The sequence below is a fragment of the Aquarana catesbeiana genome, linkage group LG01, assembly GCF_042186555.1.
Source record: "Aquarana catesbeiana isolate 2022-GZ linkage group LG01, ASM4218655v1, whole genome shotgun sequence".
Taxonomy (NCBI): Eukaryota; Metazoa; Chordata; class Amphibia; order Anura; family Ranidae; genus Aquarana; species Aquarana catesbeiana.
The window spans coordinates 595986960-596011130 of record NC_133324.1 but is presented as its reverse complement, the minus strand read 5'-3'; the positions used below and the strand labels follow the sequence as shown (position 1 = coordinate 596011130).

The 24171-nt window shown below is 43.9% G+C and overlaps 1 protein-coding gene across 2 annotated transcripts in view; it reads right to left on the bottom strand.

Moving 5' to 3' along the window:
- LOC141107581 (uncharacterized) overlaps positions 1–24171 on the bottom strand; it is a 337458-nt gene that overhangs the window by 10816 nt on the left and 302471 nt on the right. For both annotated transcript variants that reach the window (XM_073598426.1, XM_073598433.1), the window contains 2 exons: positions 4836–4969; positions 2813–2983 (listed from right to left, as the gene is read on the bottom strand). In XM_073598426.1, coding sequence (XP_073454527.1) covers positions 2813–2983; positions 4836–4969 — 305 coding nt within the window. The remainder of the gene's footprint in view (positions 1–2812; positions 2984–4835; positions 4970–24171) is intronic.

Genomic DNA, 24171 nt, shown 5'->3' with positions numbered 1-24171 from the left:
TGGAGAGGATGACTTCTTTATTCTGCATGATGTTTGTACAAGGAAATATAGACTTGGTGGGAGCAGTCAGGTGATACGAGTAGGGAATTGGTGGGAGCAGTCAGGTGACACGGGTAGGGACTTGGTGGGAGCAGTCAGGTGACTCGGGTAGGGACTTGGTGGGAGCAGTCAGGTGACTCGGGTAGGGACTTGGTGGGAGCAGTCAGGTGACATGGGTAGGGAGTTGGTGGGAGCAGTCAGGTGACACGGGTAGGGACTTGGTGGGAGCAGTAAGGTGACTCAGGTAGGGAGTTGGTGGGAGCAGTCAGGTGACATGTGTAGGGACTTGGTGGGAGCAGTCAGGTGACACGAGTAGGGACTTGGTGGGAGCAGTCAGGTGACTCGGGTAGGGACTTGGTGGAAGCAGTCAGGTGACTCGGGTAGGGACTTGGTGGGAGCAGTCAGGTGACATGTGTAGGGACTTGGTGGGATCAGTCAGGTGACATGGGTAAGGACTTGGTGGGATCAGTCAGGTGACACGGGTAGGGACTTGGTGGGATCAGTCAGGTGACATGGGTAGGGACTTGTTTGGGAGCAGTCAGGTGACACGTGTAGGGACTTGTTTGGGAGCAGTCAGGTGACACGTGTAGGGACTTGGTTGGGAGCAGTCAGGTGACACGAGTAGGGACTTGGTGGGAGCAGTCAGGTGACACGGGTAGGGACTTGGTGGGAGCAGTCAGGTGACATGGGTAGGGAGTTGGTGGGAGCAGTCAGGTGACACGGGTAGGGACTTGGTGGGAGCAGTAAGGTGACTCAGGTAGGGAGTTGGTGGGAGCAGTCAGGTGACATGTGTAGGGACTTGGTGGGAGCAGTCAGGTGACACGAGTAGGTACTTGGTGGGAGCAGTCAGGTGACTCGGGTAGGGACTTGGTGGGAGCAGTCAGGTGACATGTGTAGGGACTTGGTGGGAGCAGTCAGGTGACATGTGTAGGGACTTGGTGGGAGCAGTCAGGTGACATGTGTAGGGACTTGGTGGGAGCAGTCAGGTGACATGTGTAGGGACTTGGTGGGAGCAGTCAGGTGACATGTGTAGGGACTTGGTGGGAGCAGTCAGGTGACATGTGTAGGGACTTGGTGGGAGCAGTCAGGTGACATGTGTAGGGACTTGGTGGGAGCAGTCAGGTGACATGTGTAGGGACTTGGTGGGAGCAGTCAGGTGACACAAGTAGGCTGTAAGCTTTGAGCCCATTTAGCCTTACTGGGTGTAATCTATGAAAAGTGAGACATCCACCCCTCCCCCACAAAACACATCCTGGTGATCAAAATGAATGCTGCAACTGTGATCAGGTGACCTCAGACACACACTGCACCATAACAATAATCAGATCACTGGAGCTTCTACTCCGCCCAGCTCTGAGTAGATACATCTCCCCTAAATCAAATCATTTGTCTGTATGTATTCTGCTGGCCGTCCTGTGAGATCACTGCACAGTGCATTTCCTCCTTCTGTGGATCACACCCCATCATGAGAAACATCCAGTCAAAACCCAGGAAAGACAGCCAATCCTGGGAGAGCTGGAGAAGAAAGAGGGGAGGGGGTGGGATATGAATTGTGAAATACACAGAATGCCTGTCTCTTGATTTTTCGCATGAGATATGTAAATCACCTGTCACTCACAGCACTGGGAAGAACTGACTGGTATTTCTCTGTCTGTCCATTTTTATCTCACTGAAAAAAGATAAGAGGATTGCTCAGAGCTGGATTAACTCTTTGTGGCAAGACTGGGCACAGATGACATGAAATCCTATACTGTAAAAGTTACAAGCCTTAATTAAATGTTTTTTTCGGGTTTACATCCACTTTAATTTACTCTCATAATACAAATATAGAAGGCTTACTATATGTATCATTACTTTTTGAAAGAAGATGCCTACTAACAAGAATAGCTCATACTTTGGGTCTGGAAGCCAACTGAGGTCCCCAGATATGCAATACATTGCAAAGAAGACCACACATTCTTACATTCAAAAATATTTATTTAATATGGAACTTTCAGTACCAGTGCAAAGGTGCACTAACAAATGAGGTCAGAACTTTAAAAAGGTTGAAAACCACCACATAGTAATTCTGAGCTTTATCAGAAGAATTTTCAAACAATTTTAACCACAATCAATCAGTGTTTAGTCATAAAAAATGACTTTAAGGACCACTGCAACCTATCAAAACTGTAAAATAATTAAACTTATTGAACTTCATGGACTTGTGTCTTTTTTCAATCTGACTATGTAACAGTTGGTAGAAGTCTGCCTTGATCCATGCAATCATTTTTGCAATTAAATGCTAGTTGAAAGTAGTTGAAATTGTCTACAAATGTCTGTGTGTAATCCTTGACATAGGTGGATAAATATGTCCCTTAGGATGATGGGGGGGGGGGGGGGGGGGGTGTCTTGCTGGGACACCCTGTAGTTTACCTTTGGATTCAGTCACTAACATTTTCTTTACATCAAGAGCCTGCTATGGGTGTGTTTCAGAATTCCTCTCCTGCATCATGAGCAAGGGTTCCCAAATCACCAAACTGATAGCAAAAAGGAACAGGAAATGCTGGTGATCTACAACACTACCTGTAGGAAAACCTGAAACCTTATTCAAGCATTTTTTTCAATTAAAGGTTACATTTTCAGTTTTGGCTAGTGTGAATCTTTGAATGCAATTCGTGTATTTGCTATAAGGAAAATGGAGTATAGCATGGCAGAAATAGATTCATACTTGTTTTTAGTAGTTTCTTAAGGTAGTTATTCTCTGTGATACATTCCCTTAGTGTAACTTTATTACCTTTTCTCTGAGTTCAGAACGGTTCTGCTCAAAGAAAATGGAGTCTTTTTCTAGGAAGCCCAAGTTGTTTGCTAGGAGTCTCCAGTCTCTTCTTCTTTTAGCCATTAGGAAGGCAACCTGTTGAAGTTGCTCATCACGTACTCTCCACTTGTCATCCACATCTGTGCTTGCCTACCAGATGGAAAATATGAAGATCTTCTGTAATACTGGCTATACACATAACCTATGATCAAGCATAGATTCAGGTGTTTCAAGTGATCTTTCATTTGGAAATGTTAATTTGACACACCAAAGACAATTTCGCTTGCTTACTTACAATTTGATTGGGGCTCCACCAGGAGTGATCATTCCTTTTCAACAAAATGAATACCTTATTGATTGAACCATCAATTTAGTGCAATTGATTTCTAAAGGGTGTAATTGTTTGTGGTGCATCCCCACAAGAGCTGTTGGTGAACTTAATCCTATTCCCCTGGTTAGAGCACTCACAGACAGTCACACAGCATTTTCTTGATTTTTACAATCAAAGGAACAGTCTAGGGGTATCTTTTTTGTGTTTTATTGCCACTAAGAACTAGAATGGGGATGAGGGGAGCATGGGATAGCCCGAAACTGAAGAACTGGATAACTTAAGGACCCTTTAACTAACTTGCTGAACTGTGAAAAGGGAATGTGCCACAGAACAGCTGACAGTGACTAGTACTCCTTCTAGAGACAAAAGCTACACACAGTCACTGACTTTTAAGCACTAGGGTAATTTACTCACACGGCCATAGGATCATCGGTTGCCTGCTGCCGATATCTATCAGACTCTTCGCAGTGAGGGAGCTGTAGACTCACATCACCATAGGACAGCTGGGCTCTTTCCCACCAACTTCCTTCCTGCTCTTTCCAGTGAGCACCTCCAGACCCAACTTCATTCTAGGACTTCAAGCTTGTGAATAGGCACCCTAGCTAAGCCTAGCTGGGACCTCAATGTCATCCTGATGTGTTATGTCCAAGGGGTCTTCTCCAGCAGGACTGGACCCAGGAACCCCCTGTCTCTGGCCTCAAACTATTTATGGGCTCCCCCACTACCTACTGGGCATACCAGGGATTTGCTGGAGTCCCATAAATAGTCAGGCTGCCCACTCTATTCTTCCTCTCACTAGAATTCCAGAATCCTCTAGAATGCAGGGGGAAGTAATCAAAGCAGTAGCCTGTGAGACAATGAGCAGGCCCAAACAATCAACTCCTATTCCACTGATTACAGTGCAGCTAACTAAATTTACCTAACAGCCTACTCTACTCTAGGAGGATGCTACAACAGAAGAATAAAACGTTTAGTCATTATGCATATGGTCAGCAAACTGATCATATCTACTATAGTTCAGCTTGTGGAGTCTTTTTGTAAACATTTTGATAGCCATTTCACCTAACATTCACCTGCAATTCTTTGGTAACTGTACACATAATTTATAAAGCTAATTTAGTGGACATCCAACCAGAAAAAAAAATCATTACAATAGGAGAAGGTTCTTAATGTACCATTCACCCTGTTCAAAAAACTGGAAAGGTTACCTTGCTTCTTATTCATCTGACATTCCCTCAACCTGTTTGTCAATAAAATGCATCTGCTTGAGCTACAAAATTATTGCATTCTTCACTGATAAATGGTTTACACAAGTGCAGCACTTCTAGGGTTAAATGTAAGTTCCTTAGGCTAAAAGAATAAATACTCAGTATGCCCCCCTCCCTTACCAGAGCTAACCGGCCTGATGTATCAGGTATGGAGGATGCTGCATGCTTTTAGACCTCATGGGTTCCTACAACTTGAATGGTCCATTTTTTATGTAACATAGGCTGCAGGCACGCCCCCAGCTACATAAACAACCGGTTCATTCGGTTCATTCATGCTGTATGGACCACAGCGCCCATGTGAGGGAAGCCTAAGTATGACTTTTTTTACATTTTTAAACAATAAACAATGTACATGGTTTATATTTAAAACATTGTCCTCTACTGTGTATTTAGCTTAACTTACAGATATATAAGGCAAGACTCTCTCTGAAGAAGATGTTCCATCTGGTGGCAAGATTGGGAATTGTAGTACTGAAGACACTTGATCTTTAGGCATACTTTGGACCCAGAAAACAAATTGGTCTTCATCAATTTCTCCTTGTGGTGTATAAATGAAAGAGTTAAGATTAGTGAAAAAGTAAGAAATATTTTTTTCAACTATACAATAAGTAAACATATAGGGTTTAATTTACTAAAAGCAAATAGACTGTTCACGTTGCCAGTGAAGTTACATATTGCAAGGAAAGTTTCCCCAGAACTTAGTGTATAAAGTGAAGCTCTGCTGACTTCCATTATTCACCATCCAATCATGTGCAAGCAAAAATGCTGTTTTATTTTTCCTTGAACATAACTGGGTATTCTCTGCAAAGTGTGATTTGTGAACAGATCATAGAGTCTGTGATGCAGCATGGGCTCTTTAGATTTAAAATTTCACAGTAAACAGTGCGGTGTATGGAATAATATTGAATTCTGCTCTTTCTTTGGTGTGTTTCAAATGCTGCTTTATGCAATTGTACCTCCTGAGACCCAGGGCTTAATTTACTAAAGGAAAATAGACTGTGCACTTTGCAAAGTGCAATTGCGCTCTGCAAGTGCAGTTGCTCCAGAGCTTAGTAAAGGAGATAAAGCTTTACTTTGCAAAGAATACCCAATCACATACAAGGAAAAAAAACAAAAAAACCCAGCATTTTTGCTTGCACGTGATTGGATGATGAAAGTCAGCAGCGTTTCTGCTCATTTACTAAGCTCTGGTGCAACTGCACTTTGCAAAGTGCACATTCTTTATGCCTTTAGTAAATCAACCCCCCCCAGTCTCTGTAGACAGTATGGCAACTTGCTGACCTGGGAGAAGTCCACAGGCAGTGTCAACTCACAAAGAAGACTCAGGCTAAAATCTAATGTAGTTTATTCCAGACTGAGGGCCAGTGGCGGTGCGTCCATAAAAGCACACGGGCGCCGCCCCCTCTCTTCAGCCACCCCCCCTATCACCAATAGATAGATTCATGGATTGCATGAATCCATCCACGGCCGCCACTGCCACCCCCTATTAAGGCGTCCGACCCCTTTTCGGGCACTGGGCGCCTGAATTACAGCGGCAGGGGTAGTGTTTGAAGCACCTGATTAGAGCCATAGGCTCTAATAGGTATCAAAAAAGGTGACCTGCGAGTGCCATGCCTTGCGCTCACAGTTCACCCAGGTGTGTTAGAAAAGCGAATGAATATTTGCTTTCCAACACTGAATCGCCTCTCCACCAATCAGGTGCTCGGGTCTGTTACCCATCACCTGATTGGCTGAAATGACAGGCGCTGTGATTGGATGCCTATCAGGAGGAGCGGACAGGAGGAGAGGACAGGAGAAGAAGACATCGAGGACATGGAGGAACGTTGGAGCTGTCACCCGCTGCCCCATCGAGACAGGGTTAGTGCCGGGCAGACGGCGAGTGGGCGGGTGGGGAGGCACAGTGGCAGCATTCGATGGGCACAGTGGCTGCATTTTATGGGCACAGTGGGAGCATTTGATGGCACAGTGGGAGCATTTGATGGACACAATGGCAGTATTTGATTGGCACAGTGGCAGTGTTTGATGGCACAGAGGCAGCATTTGATGGGCACAGTGGCTGTGTTTGATGGGCACAGTGGCAGCGTTTGATGGGCACAGTGGCTGTGTTTGATGGCACAGTGGCTGCGTTTGATGGCACAGAGGCAGCGTTTGATGGGCACAGTGGCAGCGTTTGATGGCCACAGTGGCTGTGTTTGATTGGCACAGTGGCAGCGTTTGATGGGCACAGTGGCTGTGTTTGATTGGCACAGTGGCAGCGTTTGATGGGCACAGTGGCTGTGTTTGATTGGCACAGTGGCAGCGTTTGATGGGCACAGTGGCTGTGTTTGACAGCACAGTGGCTGCGTTTGGGCACAGTGGCGGCAATTGATAGGCACAGTGGCTGCGTTTGATGGGCACATTGAGGCTGCAATTGATGGGTTTTTATTTCAGAATTTTTCAGTTTGTTTGCACCCCCCCCAAAAATTTTGAGCACCAGCCACCACTGTAGAGGGCAACAATGAAAGTAACAGACAGCATGAGGAATCAGGGAGTGGCAACTAAGGGCGAGGACGAGTGTATAACAGAAGGAGGGAAGCAGTGGACCAAGACACAAAACATAGCAATGAACAACAATGAAGCTGGCTGCTGTGGCAGCACATTAATGTTTTCCAAAGAAACTAAGATTGACCTAATACACTACTACCACTTGCCAGTAGATATGTTAGAAAAAAGGTACTGTACCGGGAAAATCAGTATAGTTGTATGGTCTGGGATTGGTTACTGAAGGTGGGAAGGAAGCTGTTTTCCTGGGTCAGCAAGGATGTTAGGTATTATGAAGGGCTTACTAATCCTTAAACAAAACACACAAATACATTGCTCATGCCCATCGCTTGGTATGGAACCTAATACATTCATCCTTCTTTCTTTCTCAAATGTCTCTTTTCCCCCCCTGGTATATTCACCTGTATAGTGTGTAGTACTGTACAGACAAAGTTATTTATATTGCTCTTAACTTTTTATCTATTTTCAAATGATTGCATTCTTTATAAATGATAATATAAATGAAAAGTACTTTGATGAGGATGTCCTTTCCCTATTTTTCTCTGCTCAAGTGTCCCTCTATGCCATTTTGTCAGGCTGGGAGCTATACACATGCTTGAAAACCGGTCCCTCATTATCTGCAACACTGATGCAAAACAAACTGTCCTGGCCTGCACTAATTGGCTTGCTTATTTCTAATCAAAGTTAATTATAAATCTATTAAACAAGCTAAATGCAACAAGTAGAGTACAATTATCCATAATCATCAGTATGTATCTTTCATTCACATACAGTAACTTAAATAAACAGAAACATTAATTGTTGATGTGCATAATTATATTTTGAATTTCCATACTGTTTTGCATTGCCTTATTACATACACCTGTTTATGTGCTTTAAGTTTTTGGATTGGTACCTGTGCATACTGGAACCACTGCTTATGTTAAAAAAAAATACCTGCCTTTACTTGTCTCACATATACACTATATTGTCAAAAGTTTTGGGATGCCTGTGTTTACACGCACATGAACTTTAACCAGTTCAGATCCGCGCTATAGCCAAATGACGACTACAGTGCAGGTCTACATTGCCGGGACTACGTCTATTGACGTCCCCCCTTTCCTCGCTCCCTCACTTTCCTCTCGTGAGCGCGTATCTGGTAAAATCTGTGTTGCCAGTGTCCCTTGGACCAATCACAGATCGCTGTAAATGGCCAATCACAGCGGCCGTTTACAGCGCGATCGCCGTGGCCAATGAGAGATGATCTCAAATGTAAACAAATGAGATCATCTCTCATTGCCGGCTGTCTCTCCTCACACAGAAACCGAGTGTGAGGAGAGAGAGCTTCTGTGAAGAATTGTGAGTGTATTTTACAGTACAAAAAAACAAACAGTGTTCCCAAACAGTGTCCAATCAGTGCCCACAGTGATAATAGGCATCTATAGCTAGTGCCATCTGTGCCCACCTGTGCGCATCAGTGCCCACTTGTGCCATCAGTGCATCATCTGTGCCATCAGTGCCCATCTGTGCCAGTCTGTGCCCATCTGTGCAATCAGTGCGCATCCATGCAATCAGTGCACATCTGTGCCACCTCATCAGTGCCCATCTGTGTCACCTCATCAGTGCCCATCTGTACCAATCAGTGCACATCTGTGCCACCTTAACAGTGTCCATCTGTGCCACCTCAACAGTGCACATCTGTGCAATCAATCAGTGCACATCTGTGCTGACTCATCAGTGCCCATTTGTGCCACCTCAACAGTGCCCATTTGTGCCGCCTCAACAGTGCCCATTTGTGCCACCTCAACAGTGCACATCTGTGCAATCAGTGCACATCTGTGCCAACTCATCAGTGCCCATCTGTGCCACATCATCAGTGCCCATCTGTGCCACCTCATCAGTGCCACCTCATCAGTGCATATCTGTGCCCACCTGTGCCACCTCATTAGTGCACATCTGTGCAATCAATCAGTGCACATCTGTGCTGCTTCATCAGTGCCCATCTGTGCCACCTCATCAGTGCCCATCTGTACCAATCAGTGCACATCTGTGCCACCTTAACAGTGTCCATCTGTGCCACCTCAACAGTGCACATCTGTGCAATCAATCAGTGCACATCTGTGCTGACTCATCAGTGCCCATTTGTGCCACCTCAACAGTGCCCATTTGTGCCGCCTCAACAGTGCCCATTTGTGCCACCTCAACAGTGCACATCTGTGCAATCAGTGCACATCTGTGCCAACTCATCAGTGCCCATCTGTGCCACATCATCAGTGCCCATCTGTGCCACCTCATCAGTGCCACCTCATCAGTGCATATCTGTGCCCACCTGTGCCACCTCATTAGTGCACATCTGTGCAATCAATCAGTGCACATCTGTGCTGCTTCATCAGTGCCCATCTGTGCCACCTCATCAGTGCCCATCTGTACCAATCAGTGCACATCTGTGCCACCTTAACAGTGTCCATCTGTGCCACCTCAACAGTGCACATCTGTGCAATCAATCAGTGCACATCTGTGCTGACTCATCAGTGCCCATTTGTGCCACCTCAACAGTGCCCATTTGTGCCGCCTCAACAGTGCCCATTTGTGCCAACTCAACAGTGCACATCTGTGCAATCAGTGCACATCTGTGCCAACTCATCAGTGCCCATCTGTGCCACATCATCAGTGCCCATCTGTGCCACCTCATCAGTGCCACCTCATCAGTGCATATCTGTGCCCACCTGTGCCACCTCATTAGTGCACATCTGTGCAATCAATCAGTGCACATCTGTGCTGCTTCATCAGTGCCCATCTGTGCCACCTCATCAGTGCCCATCTGTGCCGCCTCATCTGTGCAATCAATCAGTGCACATCTGTGCCGCCTCATCAGTGCATATCTGTGCGATCAGTGCCCATTTGTGCCGCCTCATCAGTGCACATCTGTGCCATCAATCAGTGCACAGCAGTGCACATCTGTGCTCATCAGTGCCACCTCATCAGTGCCCATCAGTGCAGGCTTAGCAAACACCTGTGCAGTATCATCACCACAAGGTGGTGATGAGAGCAACGGGCCGATGAGAGCAACGGGGAGCTCTCTTTTTTGGATTCCCTTTCAAATTCGGATTCTGAGTCTGACGTAAATTATGAGCCAGTCCTCAGTAGTGGAACACTGACAGACTCAGAGGAGGAAGATATTTGGCCCACCAAACGAAGGCGTTCTGGTAAGGAGGCAGTGGCATCCACCAGCACCACAGTGCCATCCACCAGCACTGCAGTAACTCGGCAAGAAAGGCCAAGTACCAGTGGGGTGTCACCTCAGCCCCAAAGAGTTAGGACCCATGCCAGCCTTCCCTATGCTCTTCAGAACCCCTTGTGGCTTCCTCCTAATTAAGGAGAAGCTAACATTCCTTCTTTCACTGCCCAGCCAGGAGTCCAGGTGGACACAGAGAATTTTACCCCAATCAGTTTTTTAAATTTAATTTTTACGGAGGACATGTTAGCATCAATTGTGGCCCAGTGCAACCTGTATGCACAGCAATTTATTTTGCAAAATCCATCTATTATTTTTCAGAAATATTCCCCCAGTTGTTTACCCTGGACCAACATATGTGTGTGGATGAGTCCCTTGTTAAATTTAGCGGCAGGCTTAAAATTAAGCAATTTATCCCCAGCAAAAAGGCCTGCTATGGGGTGAAGGTGTACAAATTATGTGACCGAGCCACAGGGTACACATATTCCTTCATAATGTACGAAGGGAAGGAAACCCAGCTGCAGCCCCCTAATTGCCCAGACTACTTGGGATCCAGCAGGAAAGTTGTTTTGAACCTCATATACCCCCTACTGGAGAAAGGCTACCATTTATACGTAGACAACTTCTACACATCTCTGCCTCTGTTCCACAACCTTCACCGGAAGAAAACACCAGCATGTGGCACCGTAAAAAAGAACCGGAAGGGCTTTCCTCAAAGTCTTGTCAATAAGAAGTTGAGAAAAGGAGAAACGGCAAGTCTGTGAAACAAGGAGATTATGGCAGTGAAGTGAAGGGACAGAAGGGATGTCTACATGTTGTCTTCGATCCACAATAACACTTACGTGGAAATCCCCAGAAGGAATGGCCCCATCCAAAAACCAACATGCATCCATGAATACAATTTGTTTATGGGGGGAGTCGACTTCAACGACCAAATGCTCGAACCATACCTTGCCACAAGACGGACATACCATTGGTATAAAAAAGCAGCAATTTTTTTTTCAATTGACCATATTCAGCTCCTATATCATTTACCCCATCTCCACCCAAAACCCCCAACCCTTCCTTGGCTACCAAGAGGAAATTTACACTGCCCTTATATTCCCGAACGGCCCACCAGAAAACATCCGATCAGATGTTGTTAGTCGACTCTCCGAATGCCACTTTCCCGATAAAATCCCTCCTAAACCAACAGGCCAAAGACATCAAAAAAGATGTAGGGTGTGTACCAGTAGAAGAGACACATCTTATTATTGTGCACAACTCTTAGAGCGAGGATACTCGCCTACATGTCTGAAAAAAGCCTTTAAACAAGCCTGGGGACAATTAAGGCACAATATTCTGTTTTCTAAAAAAACATCTTCTAACTCCCAATCAGCCATTAGATTAATTACCACTTATAATAAACAGCATGGGACTATTAAAAGCATTTTACAGAAACATTGTCATCTATTACAAATAGATTCCAACCTCAGGTCACATGTTTCTACAACACCTACCATCATCTTTAGAAAAGCACGCTCATTAAGGGACCATCTTGTAAAAAGTGAATATACGGGCACTTTTCGATCCGATACATGTAAAAGATTTGGAACTTTTACTTGTGGTGGTTGTTCGTGCTGCCATTATATGAACACACAAACTAAATTTAAATTACCAAATGGCAGAATGTATAGGCCGAGACACTTTGCTAATTGCAAGACCTCTGGGGTCATTTATCTTCTGACATGTCAATGTAAATTAGCTAGGGGATATAGGAACAGGGGATTATTACGGTGCTTGGGTCAAATATGCAAAAAAGGAAAGAAAGGTTTAAAATAGCAAAATAGCAAACTTTATTTATTAGTAACAATACAAATATGCGATAAACATTCAGATTGTTTACACTTAAAATCAACTTATATAATGCGTGCGACCCAGAGGTATAATCAAGTAGGCCGGATGGCAATGGCCATTGAAATGTGGGCTCAATTTCCTACATGTTTCGCCAAGACATTGGCTTCCTCAGGGAACAAGAGCTCAAATTGGGTATATAGAAGTCTGTATATAGGAGTACAGAAAACAATATGTAAACAGAAATATTTAGCAGTACAAAATATAATGTGCAACTGAGTAGTGAATTATTGTGGCTGGACTATCATGCAAAGAGGCGGCCACCAAGATTCCAGCAGCGCAGACGTACCTGAAAAACCGACACCCGGGGGGGGGGCACGAAATGTGTCACCTCAGGGGGACGGGGCAAACCACGCCGTATATTGTGCCTGCAGGGGGCACACAGTAAACCTGGCAAAAGAATGTATTTCAAATAGGTGAGGAGGTGTTAAAAATCACTTGGACGTTACATTTAAAGGAATACTCAAGATGATGCGTTTATGCATCAATTGCGGAGAGCAGGAAAGATATATTTTTTAAAAAAGGCAAAAAGACTCACACTATTGATTAAAAACGATCAATCGCAGAGGGCAGGAGGTGCCTGTAAATGGATACCCACACACAGCAAGACCGTTAACAAGGTTGACAATTGATTAGTAGGTAACCTGTGTAGAGAGATACGTTTAAAGGTGGGCCAAACGGTCATCATAGAGATGAAAAGAAGAAATGGCACTAGAAGTAGACTTACTTAATGGAGTACACTGCAGCGCAGATGGCTAGTTGGAATGTTTATAAAATCAATTACATAGAGCAAAGTCTTTTTGAAAAAACACTAAACGCCAGGTGTCCTGCAGAGGAATAAACAGAAAGGACTGTAGTACAGAGGCAAAGACTTAATAAGACTGGTTGAAAAGCCAGGAAATAATTTACCTGATGAGACCTATAATTAGGCAGGTAGCGCATAAAGGGTCAATGGTGAAAATTGCCAGAAACGGATGGATGGTGTCTCCCAAATAATCGCTCCTAAAGGAAATGATTGAGGGCTTCAGTATGAAATAACTAAAAGCAATAGTCTTAGTGCTATGGGAGTGTCGATTTACCTGGTTGCTGTGTGTGGGGGTATACACAGGCACGTCCCTCGTCCAGCATGTGGACTGAGGGACTGGCCGGTTACTAAAATACCCCCCACACCTGATCAAATGATGATCAGGTGTGCGGACGCTCAACAAAGGGCGTCCGCGCGTGCGCAGACCGTGGTGCCTCGGAACTCCAAGTTCCGGCATGCACCGCGCGCGCATGCTCAGACCCGACGGCCCGCCCCGGGAAAAATGGGAGGATGGAGCGCCAAGGACTGGGAGGTACCAAGGCGTCGTCACCACCCATCAACCGGTGGAATAGGGGGGGGCGCAAGAGTGTGAGCAACGCGCGGACCCCCGAGGCAGATAAAAATGATCTGCCCCTGGCGTCCATACAGGCACGAACAGCGCTGGGAAAGCACCCCCCGAGAGGGGGGCACAACCGCGCCCGCCTGCAAGGATGCCGAGTGGCCAGGGAAACGACGCGATCCGGAGATGGAGCCCACCTCAGTGCAGGATAAAGTGTGGGCAGAGGCACAGGAAAGGGGGGCTAATCCCCATTCGCCCGACAGTCCGCAAGGGTCTGAAGGGGACAACGGGCATATGCACCTGCGCGTCGGCCCACAATGTCCAGCCACAAAGTGTATAGCAATCATAGAGAACCACAGGGGCCCAGTAGCACAGAAAAAACCTATGAAAAAACTGTATGACGATAGCTGAAAAAGATATAACGAAACATGAATAAACAGGATAAGTTGAGTTAATACATATATTATAAAATTTCACATCAATGAAAATTAACACAGATCCAAAAAGTAAATCAAAGAATATATATATTTGAGTCTGATATATAGAAAAATACAATTTGACCAACGCATATACCATAAATATTTATACTGTGAAAATGCCCTAAAAGGCCTGTACAAGAGGGAACCACAAACGTAGCCATGGCAGAGAGATGAAAAACAGGGAGGGCGTAGAGGGAAAAGGGGGAAGCGGAGACATGAACATGGAGCGTGAGAAAAATGAAAAATGGGCAGGATGGGACAAGGAAGGGGAAGGGGGGAAAAAAGGGAAAGGAAAGGGAAGCAGAATGGAGGACTAAGCACGGCGTGAATTGAAAGTTGAGCAATGGAGATAGGTGTGGGCAGCAATTGAGCGAATGCAACTAGACGAGACAAGGGTTTAAAGAAAAGGTTTAAAACTTATCTGTTCATTGAGTCCGGGAAAGTTAGTGGCATTTAATATATGAATCCATTTTGTTTCAAGTTGTAACAGTCTGTTGTCTATGCTACCGCCTCTGACATGTACAGGAACATGTTCAAGTGCGGAAAACAGAATGACATGGGGATCAAAATTGTGCTGAGCAGCAATATGTCGGTTGATGGCAGTGGTAGTGGTGTTTTTATATAGTGGTTTAATATGGTCTTGTATTTTTCTATATATCAGACTCAAATATATATATTCTTTGATTTACTTTTTGGATCTGTGTTAATTTTCATTGATGTGAAATTTTATAATATATGTATTAACTCAACTTATCCTGTTTATTCATGTTTCGTTATATCTTTTTCAGCTATCGTCATACAGTTTTTTCATAGGTTTTTTCTGTGCTACTGGGCCCCTGTGGTTCTCTATGATTGCTATACACTTTGTGGCTGGACATTGTGGGCCGACGCGCAGGTGCATATGCCCGTTGTCCCCTTCAGACCCTTGCGGATTGTCGGGCGAATGGGGATTAGCCCCCCTTTCCTGTGCCTCTGCCCACACTTTATCCGGCACTGAGGTGGGCTCCATCTCCGGACCGCGTCGTTTCCCTGGCCACTCGGCATCCTTGCAGGCGGGCGCGGTTGTGCCCCCCTCTCGGGGGGTGCTTTCCCAGCGCTGTTCGTGCCTGTACGGACGCCAGGGGCAGATCATTTTTATCTGCCTCGGGGGTCCGCGCGTTGCTCACACTCTTGCGCCCCCCCCTATTCCACCGGTTGATGGGTGGTGACGACGCCTTGGTACCTCCCAGTCCTTGGCGCTCCATCCTCCCATTTTTCCCGGGGCGGGCCGTCGGGTCTGAGCATGCGCGCGCGGTGCATGCCGGAACTTGGAGTTTCCGAGGCACCACGGTCTGCGCACGCGCGGACGCCCTTTGTTGAGCGTCCGCACACCTGATCATCATTTGATCAGGTGTGGGGGGTATTTTAGTAACCGGCCAGTCCCTCAGTCCACATGCTGGACGAGGGACGTGCCTGTGTATACCCCCACACACAGCAACCAGGTAAATCGACACTCCCATAGCACTAAGACTATTGCTTTTAGTTATTTCCTACTGAAGCCCTCAATCATTTCCTTTAGGAGCGATTATTTGGGAGACACCATCCATCCGTTTCTGGCAATTTTCACCATTGACCCTTTATGCGCTACCTGCCTAATTATAGGTCTCATCAGGTAAATTATTTCCTGGCTTTTCAACCAGTCTTATTAAGTCTTTGCCTCTGTACTACAGTCCTTTCTGTTTATTCCTCTGCAGGACACCTGGCGTTTAGTGTTTTTTCAAAAAGACTTTGCTCTATGTAATTGATTTTATAAACATTCCAACTAGCCATCTGCGCTGCAGTGTACTCCATTAAGTAAGTCTACTCCTAGTGCCATTTCTTCTTTTCATCTCTATGATGACCGTTTGGCCCACCTTTAAACGTATCTCTCTACACAGGTTACCTACTAATCGATTGTCAACCTTGTTAACGGTCTTGCTGTGTGTGGGTATCCATTTACAGGCACCTCCTGCCCTCTGCAATTGATCGTTTTTAATCAATAGTGTGAGTCTTTTTGCCTTTTTTAAAAAATATATCTTTCCTGCTCTCCGCAATTGATGCATAAACGCATCATCTTGAGTATTCCTTTAAATGTAACGTCCAAGTGATTTTTAACACCTCCTCACCTATTTGAAATACATTCTTTTGCCAGGTTTACTGTGTGCCCCCTGCAGGCACAATATACGGCGTGGTTTGCCCCGTCCCCCTGAGGTGACACATTTCGTGCCCCCCCCCCGGGTGTCGGTTTTTCAGGTACGTCTGCGCTGCTGGAATCTTGGTGGCCGCCTCTTTGCATGATAGTCCAGCCACAATAATTCACTACTCAGTTGCACATTATATTTTGTACTGCTAAATATTTCTGTTTACATATTGTTTTCTGTACTCCTATATACAGACTTCTATATACCCAATTTGAGCTCTTGTTCCCTGAGGAAGCCAATGTCTTGGCGAAACATGTAGGAAATTGAGCCCACATTTCAATGGCCATTGCCATCCGGCCTACTTGATTATACCTCTGGGTCGCACGCATTATATAAGTTGATTTTAAGTGTAAACAATCTGAATGTTTATCGCATATTTGTATTGTTACTAATAAATAAAGTTTGCTATTTTGCTATTTTAAACCTTTCTTTCCTTTTTTGCATATTTGACCCAAGCACCGTAATAATCCCCTGTTCCTATATCCCCTAGCTAACTTATAACCTTTTTGGGATGAGGTGCCGCATCTAACTGTACCTTCTAGCCACAACCATATTTTCCTTATGTCAATGTAAATGTTTCTATGTCGGAAAAACAAAATTGGAGTTTCATAAAAGAGCGGCACGACATATCACCAGCATGAGGCAAGGGGACCTGGACCTTTCTCTGGGGCGACATGTGCGAGACCATCACACGGGAAAACTTCCCCTTATCCATTTCACCATTCTCGACAGGATTCATCCGGATACGAGGGGTGGTGATTGGAATAAGATCTTGCTCCAGAGGGAGGTCCATTGGATCGCGAACCTCAATGCAACGCAATTTCCAGGCTTAAATACCCAAATGAGCCTCCATCCATTCCTGGATGGCTTTGCATCAGGAGGATGCGAAAAAGAATAAGAATTTAGTATCGCATACCCAAAAATAGTGAGGTATGCACACTAATAATTGATCTTGACTTTGTGAAAGATTTCTCTTTCTATGTTCATGTTGATAATGCCGCTTTTCTGCCATCCAATGCTGTCGATAACCTGTGAATGCACACTGTTTATGTATTGTGCTTAATATACTTGCGTATTGTGGCTTTTAAACAGCTGCCAGCGCCTGCGCAGTGTAGATCGCACTTCAAGCGTCAGCAAAGGTGGACTCGTATCACTGCATATGACGTGCTAGCATCATAGCAGGACAACGAACACAGGCAATCTGGGCGGGCGATGGCCTAAGGGAACTACGGGACTCTCCTACACAATCGCGTCATCGCGCACGGCACTATATGATAGATATATTGAAAATATATGTACACCTGACTGCCTTGTTAATTTCTGATGTTTTTCCTTCTCCCTCCCATTCCAGATAATGTGCAGTTCCATAAGCTGTCCTGTATTTATTTATCCTTATTATTTTTTCACCGTGTGCATCCGACTATGTCCATCATATTTAGATTATCAAAACTATTTAATCTTTGGAGCCAATATGTCTGTACATACAGATGTATGCTCACAAAAGATTTTATTTTCATTTTTGACATACATTACCCCCCCCCCCCTTTTTTTTGCCCTTGGTTTTGGATCTGTCCCCGCCCGGCGCACGGGGGCCATGCCGGTTACGTCCACGATGGCGGCATGGCATTTTTTACACTGCAGATCTGTCTGGTCCCGGGCATGTTATGGCGGTGTCCCGTGCGTCCGTGGGACTTACCTGCATGGCGCTCCCCCAGCGCTTAGGTGCTGGGTGGGCGCCGTGCAGATTTGTCACTGGGGCCCCATCATGGGATGTCCTGAGATTTGCGATTTGCTGCCTGGTTTCTGTTTTCTCGCACCGCCCCTTGGTTGTCGTGGCGATGATTAGACCCATTTTTTGGTGATATACTGTGCGGTCTGTTTCCGCTTTGTGCGCTGCACCTTCATCACGTCACTGCACCGTGCGCGATGACGCGATTGTGTAGGAGCGTCCCGTAGTTCCCTTAGGCCATCGCCCGCCCAGATTGCCTGTGTTCGTTGTCCTGCTATGACGCTGGCGCGTCATATGCAGTGATACGAGTCCACCTTTGCTGACGCTTGAAGTGCGATCTACACTGCGCAGGCGCCGGCAGCTGTTTAAAAGCCACAATTGGCATCCTGCCCAGTGTTAAATCATACCTATCAATGTTCATCACGCTCCAGCCGCTTGCTCAACGCGGTCAAATCCAAACAAGTAAGTAATGAGGAGAAAAAAAAATAAAAAATTTTACCATATATATTATGTATGCAACCTGCAAGGAAGGGGAAGCAACATTTTGCCATCTCTTCCATTACTTCCTTAACCGTGTTGTGATGGCTGAGTCTGCAGCTGCATAGATAGTTCTTTTTCTACCTGTCTATCAATATACAAGGGAAATTATATCCTCTTGATACAAAGACTGGGGCAAAAGCGGTGTTTATGATGTTTAAATTTCTTTTTGATATTTTTCCTTTCTCCCCCTTTGAAGTTGGGAGTTTTGGAATGATTGGTTTCTACAGTTATAAGAGAAAATTGAGTACTGTCCGTGATACTTTTTTTATTTGCACTAACATACAATTTTTCAGGACAAGCTTTCGGGCTATGTCCCCTTCTTCAAGGTCCAAGCAGTACTGATTCACAAATTTTTAAGCAGAATGTTAAAGAAAAAGAAGAAAAAAAAAAAAAAAGGAAGAGAAAACCAAACACATACAAATCAATGGTAATAAAGATAGCAGCAGAGTTAGTGAGATAAGACAGAGGGAGAGCTAGGGGGGAATGCAAGGGGGGGGGATACTAATCACAGAGCGGTCGTAAAACTTTAGCATAATGTGTAAGGAAACCAATATCTAAATTCAGGCCATTATTCTTCGTGTCAAAAAGAAGTATCATTCTTAGTTCAAACGTTTTCCTTTCCTGGATAGTTCTGAAATTCCCTTTAAGAACTAAGACATTGAGGTCTTCTATGGTGTGGTCCGATTGTGAGAAATGATGTCCCACAGGTGTGCATAAACTGTCTTCTTTATGTTCTTTGATGGTATGTCTGTGCAAATTCATCCTCGCTTGCAACTTCTGTCCTGTTTCACCAACATAAGATCCTTTGCTGCACCTTTTGCATTGGATGAGGTACACAACATTACTTGAGGTACAGCTGTAAGATCCCATGATATTGAAGGTCCCATTTGTGTGTGTAACACTTTTGGATAGATTTATCTGGTTGCATAGTTTGCAGCGTTTTTTATTGCAGGGTTTGCTACCATTTATGCACACCTGTGGGACATCATTTCTCACAATCGGACCACACCATAGAAGACCTCAATATCTTAGTTCTTAAAGGGAATTTCAGAACTATCCAGGAAAGGAAAACGTTTGAACTAAGAATGATACTTCTTTTTGACACGAAGAATAATGGCCTGAATTTAGATATTGGTTTCCTTACACATTATGCTAAAGTTTTACGACCGCTCTGTGATTAGTATACCCCCCCCCCCCTTGCATTCCCCCCTAGCTCTCCCTCTGTCTTTTCTCACTAACTCTGCTGCTATCTTTATTACCATTGATTTGTATGTGTTTGGTTTTCTCTTCCTTTTTTTTTTTTTCTTCTTCTTTTTCTTTAACATTCTGCTTAAAAATTTGTGAATCAGTACTGCTTGGACCTTGAAGAAGGGGACATACCCCGAAAGCTTGTCCTGAAAAATTGTATGTTAGTGCAAATAAAAAAAGTATCACGGACAGTACTCAATTTTCTCTGTCACAATTGCACTAATACGGCTACAACAAATCAAGTACAGTTATAAGATAAAGCTATACACATTGCTTAAAAGTATGGAGAAAGCAGTCTATAACAAATTAAAATGCCCACAGTAAGCTAATGTGATTTGTGAATTTACACAAACCTCTTTTTTTTTTTTCCCCTCCTTCTCTAGGGCCACTCTGTGGACGCGGCAGGGTCGTCTTCCTATTTGGGGGCCTTTGCGGGGCCATACCTGAATCCAGGGGAAAACCGTCACGTCTGCTTTTCGGCTAACTGATGGCTATTGCTATTTTATCAAATCATACCCTTTCTTCCTTCTTTTTGCATTTGATATAAAAGTTTGTTTGTGTGCATATTTGATGCACCTTATTTTCATCTGAAAGACCAAACTTTTGGTGTATATTATGTATATTGGACACTGTCGGATGCCACGTTGTGAAATATATTTTTTCTGCATAATATTTCAATATATAAATTGCTCTCACTTGTCTTTTCAGAATGTGTCTTCTATACATATAATTTCTCTCTGCAATACGCCTCTGAAGAAGGGACATTGTACTGAAACATGTTAGGCCTACAGAGAAACATGTATTTATAGATGGAAGTATAAAATGATCAATGTGAAAGAAAACTCACTGCATAAGCACTTTCGTAGAGATTTATGTTTAGTCTGTCTTGTTTTTATGCTTTTTTCAAATAAATAATAGTTTTATTTAAACGCAATCATCTTGTTCGCCTATAAAGTCCCACTGTACTGGGGGGTACACAAGTTCCCTATTCTTAGGGTTCTTGCTTTTTTGCATTATTGTGCACAAGGTCCTTTCCAACTAGGCCTCTGCATTGGTGAATGTTTTAGCCGTTACCATACTTTTTCAATACATTTTTAGTTAAGTATGGTAAACGTAATCCTCAGTTTCTGCCTTCACACACATTCACACCCCTTATGCCACTGCCTGCTCTGTAACTGACTCTGGCTTATTATTCAACCACGCTTCTGCTTGCCAATTCTGTACATACCTCTGCCTGATCTGGAACTGACCCTGGACTGTTATTCGACCATGCTTCTGCCTAACGATTCTGTACATACCTCTGCCAGATCTGGAACTGACCTTGGACTGTTTGACCATGATATTTGCCTGCCTCTTGGACTGATCTTGTGCCCTGCAACTGAACTAGTGGGATTCAACACAGGGGTCTCACATATGTGAAGGGCTCCAGAATAATTTTTCTGGATGAAGAAAACTATTTTCTTTGTTTTCTCATTCCTAGATTAGGGTCTGGAGACTCAGAGGCTGCAAAGAGATTTGGGTGGGAGAAGCCTCTACACCTGTCCCCATTCTTTCACATTTGCCATAAACGGACAACTTTGTGTAAAAAAAATGCGTTTTCATTTCTTCCACATTTTCCAAAAACTTCTGGAAAAAAATGAAAGGTTCAAAAGACTCACTATGCCTCATATATTATACGTTGGGGTGTTAGCTTTCCAAAATGGGGTAATTTTCTGGGCGTTTTCATTGTCCTGGTGCTCCAGGGCCTTCAAAAGTGTAACAGGTGGTTGAGAAATAAAATGTGTAATTTATGCTCCTAGAACGCCTGAAAGTGCTACTTCAATGTTAGGCCTCTGTATGTGGTCAGGCTGTGTAAAAGTCTCACATATGTGGTATCGTTATACTCAGGAGGAGTAGCAGAATGTATTTTGGGGTATTATTTTTGCTATGTATATGCTATGTGTTGGAAATATTTTATAAACTGACAACTTTGTTTAAAAAAATGCGTTTTCATTTTTTTTCCACATTTTCCAAAAACTTCTGGAAAAAAATGAACCAATCAAAAGACTCATTATGCCTCATAGATTATACATTGGGGTGTTAGATTTCCAAAATGGGGTCATTTTGTGGGCGTTTCCATTGTCCTGATGCTCTAGGGCCTTCAAAATTGTAATAGGTAGTCAACAAGTTAGATGGGTAATTTATGCTCCTTGAACACCCGATGGTGCTCCCTGCATGTTGGGCCTCTGTATTTGGCCAGGTAGTGAAAAAGTCCCACACATGTGGTATCATAATACTCAGGAGGAGTAGCAGAATGTATTTTGGGGTGTCATTTGTGGTATGCACATTCCATGTGGGAGAAAGAAGCTATTACATTGACAATTTTGTGAAAAGAAAATTAAAAATAAAATAAAATCTTAATTTTGCAAAGAATTGTGGGAAAAAATGACAACTTCAAATAACTTACCATGCCTCTTACTAAATACCCTGGAATGTCTACTTTCCAAAAAGGGGTCATTTGGGGGGGCATTTGTACTTTCCTGGCTTGTTAGAGTCTCAAGAAATGAGATAGGCCTCAGTACACCAGATGTGATCATTTTTTTATGATTTGCACCATAGCTTGTAGACTCTATAAATTTCACACAGACCACATAATATCCACTAATTTGGGTTATTTTTTACCAAAGATATGTAGCAGTATAAATTGTGGCCAACATTTATGAAGAAAAATTGCTAATTTGCAAAATGTTATCACAGAAACAAAGAAAAATGCAATTTTTTCTAAATTTACGGTCTTTTTTCATTTGTAGCACAAAAAATAAAAAACCCAGAGGTGATCAAATACCACCAAATGAAAGCTCTATTTGTATGAAAAAAAAGGACAAAAAAATCATTTGGGTACAGTGTTGCATGACTGAGTAATTGTCATTCAAAATGTGAGAGCACTGAAAGCTGAAAATTGGTCTGGGCAGGAGGGGAGTTTAAGTACCCAGTAAGCAAGTGGTTAATGGCATCCCAGTCTTAGTCCTTAGGGTTCAATATTGAGTTGGCCCACCCTTTGCAGCTATATCAGCTTTAACTCTTCTGGGAAGGCTGTCCACAAGGTTTAGGAGGTGTGTCTATGGGAACATTTGACCATTCTTCCAGAAGCGCATTTGTGAGGGCAGGCACTGATGTTGGACAAGAAGGCCTGGCTCGCAGTCTCCGCTGCAGGCCAGTCAAGTTCCTCCACCCCAAATTTGCTCATCCATGTTTTTATGGACCTTGCTTTGTGCACTGGTGCGCAGTCATGTTGGAACATGAAGGGTCATTCCCAAACTGTTCCCACAAAGTTAGAAGCATGAATGTGTCCAAAATTGTCTTGGTATGCTGATGCCTTAAGGTCCCTTTCACGGGCGACTGTTTATGTCCGCCTGTCAGTTTTTTAGGCGGACCTGAACGGACACTCCATACAGGTCTATGGAGTGATGGATGTCAGCCGTGACATGTCCGCTGACATCCGACCCGCTCTGATCCGCTAAAGTGTGACGGAGGAAAACCCTACTTTTCCATCCATCTCTTCGTCCGATCCCCCATAGAGGAGAGCAGTGCTCTGACAGGTCGGTCCCTGCACAGCGTGCAGAGACAGACCTGTCATCTGCCTGCTCAGCGGGGGATCGCCGGAGCGATCCCCCGCTGAGCAAAGCAGAGCCCGTACATCTGAAAGGGCCCTTAGAGTTCACTTCACTGGAACTAAGGGGCCAAGCCAGACTGCTGGTTGGAAGCTAAACAGTGGGGACCTTGAGTGGAGAGTGGTGATTGCTGGGTTGCATTTTTAGGAAAAAATGTTTGGCCAGTAATATTGAGCAAAGGGTTGGTGCTACATCCAATATTGAAGAAGAAAAAAAAAAAATGGTGGTGGTGGACTTTTAAGGCACAATCATTTTTTAAGAAGATTTTAGTAGAATGTTTTAATAATTTGAAAAATATTTTTTAGAGAAATGTATAGAAAACATAAAAAATGGAATGTTTACACATATCTAAAACGTATACACCGTCATAGACAATGTAATACAATACAGTCTATACTTCTTGCACCCGACGCGTTTCAGAGTACTAAGTTGTCTCCTTCTTCAGGGGTATTTAGCAAGAAGAAATTATGTTTCCAGGATAAAACAATAAGTAAATGAGTACACAATATTGACATTAATATCTAGTGATATACATTATTGTTAAAGTGCAATGTTGAAAAATCACTTACAAATGTTGTGACGGTATAGTTAACATTCCAGTAGTTGTCTCTTTAAAAACATACGAGAGTACACATGCTTTCAAGGTCTCATCCAAGAAATCCTTAGTTGTACATGTACAGTATCTCACAAAAGTCAGTACACCCCTCACATTTTTGTAAATATTTTATTATATCTTTTTATGTGACAACACTGAAGAAATGACACTTTGCCACAATGTAAAGTAGTGAGTGTACAGCTTGTATAACAGTGTAAATGTGCTGTCCCCTCAAAATAATTCGACACACAGCCATTAATGTCTAAA